General features: G+C 38.6%; 1 protein-coding gene across 1 annotated transcript; it reads right to left on the bottom strand.

Moving 5' to 3' along the window:
* Positions 1 to 2,509: 2,509 nt before the first annotated feature.
* Positions 2,510 to 4,719, bottom strand: COL10A1 (collagen type X alpha 1 chain). Its single transcript, XM_010707511.3, has one exon. It carries the CDS (start codon positions 4,717 to 4,719, stop codon positions 2,791 to 2,793), a length of 1,929 nt encoding a protein of 642 aa, XP_010705813.1. The 3' UTR covers positions 2,510 to 2,790.
* Positions 4,720 to 8,643: the final 3,924 nt, after the last annotated feature.

Here is an 8,643-nt window from a genome sequence, read left to right as displayed (position 1 = left end):
TATTGTGCAATTAAACAGATTTAACTTATTTGAAGTACATATCTAAAAAATATGAATTAGCTTTTGTTTTAATAAGAGTCTTAAACACTTTCTCAGAGTTTCCTCTAAACTATAAAGCTAAGCTAATCTATAAAGCTAAGCTAAATCTTTAAATTCTGCTTGTATCACAGTGTGAAGTGTAATCGCTAGCTCTTTGGTGCTGAGTGGTTTTGTTAATGGCTTAACATCAACAATTACGAAAAGCCTTCAAAAAGACAGGCCTGAGGTATGAAGTTATAGACTTGAACTGCTTTATGCTCGTTTGAAGAACAGAGACATTAAAACACAAAACCTGATTTAAAGTGGGTGGACAATGAAAATAAGTTAACCTAATTTTTAAGAATACTGTCGAGGCCTAGTTTCTTGTGCTATCAAATTGGGATCACAGGACAGGTGCTGAGCACCAAGGGTCTCCAACAATTTTAAACTCTTTGACCGGGAACTGTCATGTTTTAAACTCCACTTCATAATCTCTCTGTTTCTGAAATAAGTGTTAAATTGTTTGAATGGTTTATTTTATTTTTTTTAAAAAGGTGTTTCTTAGGAGACTTGTAATTAATAGATGAGGGCAGACAATTCACTGAAATGTCTTAAGTGTTAGTTTAGCTTGAAAGAAAATTATTATGAGATTACTACTTATAAACTTTGGTACTGTCCACTGCATTATTTTCATGCAAACGTAGAACATTTATTATGGTAGTGCCTACTTTCTTCCTTAGTCTACTTGGCCGCTAAAATAAGACTATCTCGTATTACTCTCTCTTTTAGCACTTAATAGTCTAAGCCATCTGCATCCTTATCCAGTAGCACTTAATAAAAGGAGCAAACCAATTTTGCAGTTACTTTTTTAGAAGTTCTTTTCAGTTTCCAAAGTATTTAGCTTTTCTAACGATGTATCAGCCTAAAGGTGCTCTCACTTTTTTTATTAATCCCAAGGTATTTTCATGTACTTAGGAAACTGTTTCAAATGTACAAAATGTAATAAGCCTCTGGTTTCCCTTTCATGAAGAAACGATGATATCACAAAAAAAAATTCAAACATAGGCCTATTTACTTTCAGTGCAAATGATTAAAAACATCCATTAAAAAGTTTAAAATAACAGTTTGAATTGATAAGCTTTGGATATATATATATAATAGTTAAAGCATATAAATGGTAACTTGTCATTGAAGAGACATGTTTTGATAATTTATAAACACTAATGCTATTGAGCTAGCTTACATTATACCATTAACTTTTTACTGTGCCATAACAGACTAATGTACTATGTAGTGTTTGAGAGACATGAGTGTATGTAGACACGCTAAGCAAATAGTGTGTCTCCAGACAAATTTACTGTGATTGAGATCCTTTTACCTTGTAAGTAAAATATAATTCCAAGATTATTATTTTTATCTCTGAATACTGTATTTCTTTAAAACACAACTTGGGAGCAAATTTTGTCTCCAATTCAGGAGTGGTAAAGCTGTTTTGATTTTTGTATCAGCGTGCATGTGAACATATGTTCTCCTGAATTTAGTTTTAGTGTACTCCAATCATCATCGTTTTATAGAATGTTAATTAGGAGCTTAAAAAAAAAAAAGTCAAACTAGTTTTTTACTGTAATTTACAAAATGTGTCAAACAGCTGTGATGGAAACTCTGTGCAGCCTGGTCTAGGATTAGAGATGCAAGGTGGCCCTGCATGCAGCAGGAAGGTTGGAACTTGATGATTGTTGAGGTCCCTTTCAACCCAAGCCATTCTATGATTCTATTAAACTTGAGGGGAGGGTGCAAAGAAGATAGAGCCAGGCTCTTTACAGCAGTGCCTGGTGCTGGGACAAGAGGTAGTGGGAATCTCCTGTGATCCATTTTGTGCCATCTGAACGTCAGGAAACACCTCTTTACTGTAGTACTATAGTATGCTGTAACTGATGGAGCAACGGAACAGTTTGCTGAGCGGTTGTGGAGTCTCTTTCCTTAAAGATCTTTAAAAGCTGTATGGGCTTGGTCCAGGGCAACCCTCTGCTTGAGCAGTGGGATTGGACCAGATAACCTCAAGAGGTCCCTCCCGTCCTTAATCTTTCTGTGATTTCTACATTTCAAGTCTGGTTGCTTTTCTCTATTGTTGGAGGTCTTAGATCTTCAGTAATATTATGATTTCTAAATCTACCTTTCTCCAAGGCTGATTTATCATTAATAGGAAAAGCTGAACTGACTTACAAGTGACGTATTATGTACTGTTGTCAAGTTTTGTTTTTTTGACTCTTGTTTGATAGCTTAAAGATGAAGATATTTGAATAGAAGGCTAATGGTAAACAAGTGTATTAACTGGTTATTATGATGACCATGTTGTGTCTGAAACGGTTTACTTTTGAATCAGCTGAAGGTATCATTCAGTGTACCCGAGTGTGGTCTAGAGTCTTGGAATGGCTACTTTACCTATTCATGAGAAATGATATTTAGAAATTCTGATTTACCCTCCCCTTTTTAATGAAGAGAGATAGACAGGTGTATTATGTTAATTCATAAAATTTTAATGTTGCATTCAGTTGGACAATTGATCATTGTTCAAAACAAATTTTCCATGACAAGTTTCTAAAAACTTAGAATATTTTTCTACTAGTTTTGAACCAATTGCTTTACCTTCTCACTGTCCTCAGTTTCTGTTGCAAAATTGAAGTTACATGACCTGCTAAGGACATATTACATCAGTGCCCAGTTAAAATGTCCTGAAGGAGAGTGTGTCAGGACATTGTAAGTGGGATGTTGTTAGATTTGAGCAAATAGGAAACCTGAGAAAGAAGAATGAACATATTCAGAGGAATAGAGACCATTGGATTCTGAATTTGGCAGCTGGAGCCACACTTGATCATTCTCCATGAGATCAATGACAGCACTGCCAGAGGCCTGGTCAAGGTATCCTTTCTGATATTCATCATAAGTGTACATGACTGGGGAGCCATTTTTATAGAGTGCAACCCAAACATTTGTTCCTTTTGCATGTACGTGATAGGAGAAGTAGTATAGTCCAGGGATCCTACAGGTAAATATTCCTGTCCTGGGATCATAGTGTTGCTGTCTGTTGTACAAGATTTTGTCAAATTTGATGGGGACTGTTGCCCCAGGGTAGGCTTTTGAGAGAATGACAGTGAAGGCAGACACTGGCATTCCTGTGAGAGCTTGATTTGCTCCTGCTTTCATGAAAGACATTCCTGATAGTTCTCGAGACTCTCCTTTAACATAATCTTTTGGGATTGTGGCTTGGCCAGGGGGACCAGGAGGACCTGGAGGACCTGGCAAGCCAGGCTCTCCGTTGTTGCCTTTAGGCCCAGGAGGTCCAGGTGGTCCCATGGGTCCTCTTAAACCTTTTGTAGCAATACCTGCTGGGCCTGGCAGTCCTGGTGCTCCTGGCTCACCTTTTGCACCAGGGGCTCCTGGCATGCCAGGGGGACCAATGGGACCTCTGATCCCAGGTATTCCTGAAGGTCCTCTTGGGCCTTGTTCACCATTAATACCTGGCACTCCTTTAACTCCTTGTGGTCCAATTGGACCAGGCAAGCCAGGTAGGCCAGCATGGCCAGTGTCACCTTTTTGACCAGGGAGACCTGGATGTCCCTTAGGACCAGCAGGACCCTGCTCACCTGGGTATCCTGGTTTTCCATCTAATCCTGGTAGACCTCTTTCACCCTTGGCTCCTGGGAATCCTGCAGGGCCTGCAGGGCCCATGTCACCTTTGGGTCCAGGTAAGCCATTCTCACCAGGCAAGCCTTTGAGTCCTTGAGGGCCCATATTTCCTGGTGGCCCAGCAGGACCTGGTTCTCCTGGCACACCAGCTGGGCCTTGCTCTCCTTTAGGTCCTGGAAAGCCAGGAGGTCCTTCAGGTCCTCTGTGTCCCTTCATCCCTGGCAATCCTGGCTTTCCAAATCCTGGGAGACCTGGGGATCCAGGCAAGCCTGCAGGTCCAGGGAATCCTTTGGCTCCAGGGATGCCTGCTGGTCCTGGTGGTCCCATTGGCCCAGGCTTGCCGATGCCAACTTCTCCAGGTTCTCCTGGTGGACCCTGGGGGCCTGGGATACCAGCTTCTCCACGTGCCCCTGGTAGACCTCTGTCACCTTTCATACCTGGCTGACCTGGAAGGCCGTTTTCGCCAGGCTTCCCTATCCCAGCGGGGCCAGGGAGACCTTGGGGTCCCTGTGGGCCTGGAAGACCCCTGTTACCTGGGCGGCCTGGAACGCCAAATCCCATTTCTCCTTTTTGTCCATTTATACCAGGAACACCTGGTTCTCCTTTCTCACCAGGGAGGCCTCTTGGCCCTTGAGCTCCTGGAGGGCCCTGTGGTCCTGGCTTTCCAGGGACAGACAGTCCTGCGGGGCCAGGAGTTCCGGGGGGTCCTTGCGGCCCTCTTGCTCCTGGGAGCCCAACAGGTCCAGCTTCTCCTTTCTCACCATTTAATCCTCTTTCTCCTGGCTTCCCTGGTAGACCTGGCATGCCTGGTTTTCCAACAGTGGAGAATCCAGGTGGTCCTGGGGGACCAGGGGGACCTTGGGGACCGGGGCTTCCAAACCCAGGCTTTCCTGCAGGACCTGGTTGTCCTCTTGGTCCAATAGGGCCTGGAGGACCAGGAGGGCCTTGTTCACCCCTCATCGGCACACCTGTATGAGAAGAAACAAGGTCAACCATAACATTTTGTAGAATCATGTAAGTTGTAGAAGCACTTCCAGATTTGCACGTTTATTGCATGGTGAATTTGGGCTTCATTTGGGCTTCACAGAAATCAGGCGTTTAACATCACTGTTGTTCACTCAGAACTTGAGCTGACTTTCACAGCAGAAGTGACCTAAGAGTCTCATATGAATATACAACAAGTGTAGATATGCTGGGAGTTGTAATGTGAGCTATGATGCCTTTACAATTTTTTTACATCAATACATTTAGAGTAAAAAAATTCAAAATATAGTGTACAAGTGAATGCAAAGCATTAAGGAGTAAAGGAAACATGATTTAGCAAGTTAAGAATTGCATCTTGATAAATGAAAACAGGATATTTCCAATAGAACTACACTTTTTTTCTAAAACTACTTGTTGCCTTTTCTCCTTACCGTCCACAGTGAGACATAACTCTGGTGTTGTGTTGTTTTTACTTGTTTTATCTTTTTGTAATCATATGAATGTTATATTCTGAAGTATTGTCATCTTAAAGAATTGTGTTTGCTGTAAAAATTTCACACAGTGACAAGATAACTGATGTTTCACTGTAGTGTAGTCAGAGCTCAAGTTCTTTGGAAAAAAACAAAAACAAAAACAAAAACACCAACAGATAATGATCTTTTCTGTCTTAGCTGTCAACAGCAGGTGGAGCCACTTAGCCAAATGTCACAAGTAGAGGAATAAGCAAGCTCAAACTGTTTTCTCTGTACTTTATGGGAAATTTATTGTTTCCTATTGGAATTAGGATGATGATTTGTAAGATATTACAGAGATCAACATGCACATTGTGAGCCTATTTCACTGTTTTGCAGCAGCTCATACCACTGTAAAACAAAGTACCAAAGTTATGATGAATGCTAATTTAAGAAGGCATGCAAAAATCATACTCTGAGGTGTATAAAAATAGCCTGGATTCTGATTTTCTGATGGCAGTTTATTCAGCTTGTTGCTTATTTAGAAAAAGTTAATTAACAATTGATCAGCTAAAGTTCTATTTGAGTCTTAGAAAAACAACAGAGCAAATCTGTGTGTGTATATGTGTATGTATTTTACATATATATATATATATATATGTATGTATGTATGTATGAAGGTATGTGCAATGAATATTTTGCTGTCTTTAGGAAACCAGAGTTTGTTATCTAATCTGTGGCTACTTTTGAATCAAATGAGATGGAAGTAGAAATATATATATTTTTTTAATAAAGAATATAATAAAGAAGAAAAGCTGTCAAATGTCAAATCAAATGGGTTTCATGTATCTGCAAGGTTGCTTTCTTCCTGTATTACTAGGGAAATTGTTATTACCTATCAACTACACATAGTAATTTTTTTATTTTTTTTGCCTTTGTGTAAAGGCAGCATAAATGCATACTGTTTTGTTTTGCATACATTCCTATTTCATCCTTCTTAAGTCAGAGTTAAGAAAACATGGGCAAATCAAACCAAAACTTTGATGCAAGCACCTAAATGAGTTGCTGACCTTGCGATGTTCCAGTTGTAAAATGGGGAAAAATCTGAATACGTTTTTACATCAGTAGCATGAATTCTACTTCACTGAATTCAAAACCAGGCATTTACGTGCTTAATTTGGTAGAAGGCAACTGTAACCCCAACGAGGTGTACTTTTTTTTATAACTCAGGGAAATAAGTCCATCCTACCATGTGTATTCGGTTCTTTAGGAATTGAAGTGAGTTGAATTTCTGCAGTGAAGTAGCACTGATATTATTCAGCGATTTTTCAGGTAACATGCAGTTATTACACTTGACCTAACTGGAGGGTGGGAGGAGCAAATGTTTCAGGCATTAGTTTCAGAATGCTTCTCTTCACTGTTTTTTCAGTTTGTTTTAGGTGCAATTTTGTATGTCTTAGTTTTGTAAAGTGATGTGTGCTGCCTTTAGCAAAAGCTTCAGTATCTCTTGCAAATGTTATTGTGGACATTTTCTATGAGAAGCTGAAAAATGTGCTCATTTCAGATTTAAATATCTGGTGATTGCACTGTCTTAGAGACAGCAGAAGACAGATGGTCACATTAATGAAGTATAGGTTTTACCAAGAAAATTGAAGCAGTGGTTAACTACTCTTTTATGTGTCTTGGATGTATAAATCAACTTTACATCAAGGCTTGTCAAAAGCAGTCAAACCTTATTTTTGGATAGAGCTAAGTTTCAAGACTTCAGCATGACCTGCAGTAAAGGCCTACTAGCTTAAACATTGTTGAACTGTCACATTTAGTTCTGTAATTATTTTCAACCAGGACTTTTCACAAAGAGTTCAGGACAATGAGCAAAGGATAATGTTCTACAATACTAATACATATATATACTTATATATATATGCTTCAAACCCAAAAAGTCAGAAGGATCATGAGGTCCCGCTTTCACAGTCTATATTCATACTGAAAATCAAGATTGAGTGAGCTTTTGCCCTTCTGCTCCACTATATACATACATATACACACTATACTATGGTGTATATATATATATATAATTACATATATTAAGCCCACACTAGAAAAGAAAGTATATTCTGACAGGAGAGCTGTCAAGAAAAAATATCAAATTGTTTTGCAATTTCTTCAATTTAGATAAAGCTTTAATAGATTTCAGTTGCTAAGATAAGCATATTCTGGAATTATATGCAATATTGCATTTGTTTGCTAATCTAAAGTTAAAGAAAATATTATTTGTATTTTTAGGATCTATGAATGTCTTTTGCAGATCTGGCATTTTTAATCTAGTGATGGAAAATTTTACCTTTAGAATTTTTCTTTGTTTTAAAGTAAATGTATAGAAATATTACATTCTAGTTCTGCGTTTATGCTATGTTCTTTTAAGTACTAAGCGCTAATATGGAAGTGGGAGTATGCATATAAATTGAGGCAGTTTCAAGTTCTAAAATTTTTCCCTGCTATTGACTATCCATGTCTCACTCCATAATTTGCCTTTTCTGTTGGTTCTGCTGTGGCTGCAGTAAAGGTTAGTTTTTCAGTAGCTACATTTGTTGCACAGCAGGCCCTCACACCTGCACTGATCTGTAATGAATATGTATGCTGAAGTTGCTTCTGCCGGACAGAAAAGCAACTGAGAGCTACAAAGGCAGTTTTAGTTTGATGTTGAGGCAGATCTACTAGAATGTGAAACTTGCCACCTGCAGAAATGAGCATAGGACTATCAAGCACCTAACAGATGTTGTCCTGGGTTACTAATTTAGGCCCAGACTAAAATTTTGATTCCAGGCTGCTCTTTGACAACACTATGGAAAACGAAAAGAATACGCTACTAAATCTAATACTAAATCACTAGAAGATGCTGTACAGTGAACAAATATGAGAAATAAGCTATAATTAAGATCTTGACATGTGCTACTTGAGCTACTTGCATAAGGAGCAACTCCCTAGACAATACAATCAGAGGTATTAATTTGGTTTTGCAGTCTCTTGTTTAATTCTTCCATGACTATCCCAGGTTATAAACAATGATTGTGTAACACAGTGAGCCCTCTTAAATCTCTTCTAAAATGTATCTGTAGGATGCTTGTTTTCCAGGCTGGGAAACAGCAGTTATTGTGTAGTCTTTCATTTTGATATTTTGTCACCAAACATGAAGATTTGTATGACTGGTATCTTAAGTCTGTAAAAATGTAAACTATTGCCGCTTCTATAGTTTGGTGAATATTCTTTGCTCCCTTTCCTAAATAGTCAGCATTTCACAATTGTCACAGGTCTATACCATCATTATTTAGATTAAGAGGCTTAATGCAGATTAGATTCTCTATTAATATAATGTGAAATATTAGTTCAGGACAGTTTCTTTCTTTCTTTCCCCTTTCCTTTTACCCCTTTTCCTATTTAATTTGAACCTTCTTTTTCTTCTTAATTTGTTATTTTATATTTTATTTCACTTCTGTCCCCC

The sequence above is a fragment of the Meleagris gallopavo genome, chromosome 2, assembly GCF_000146605.3.
Source record: "Meleagris gallopavo isolate NT-WF06-2002-E0010 breed Aviagen turkey brand Nicholas breeding stock chromosome 2, Turkey_5.1, whole genome shotgun sequence".
Lineage (NCBI taxonomy): Eukaryota > Metazoa > Chordata > Aves > Galliformes > Phasianidae > Meleagris > Meleagris gallopavo.
Note: the sequence above shows the minus strand (reverse complement) of the source record. Positions and strands in the feature narration are given on the sequence as shown.

Excerpts from the sequence above, each read along its gene's own strand:
- COL10A1 (XM_010707511.3), bottom strand. The coding sequence starts at position 4,719 with ATGATTCTACAAAATGTTATGGTTGACCTTGTTTCTTCTCATACAGGT.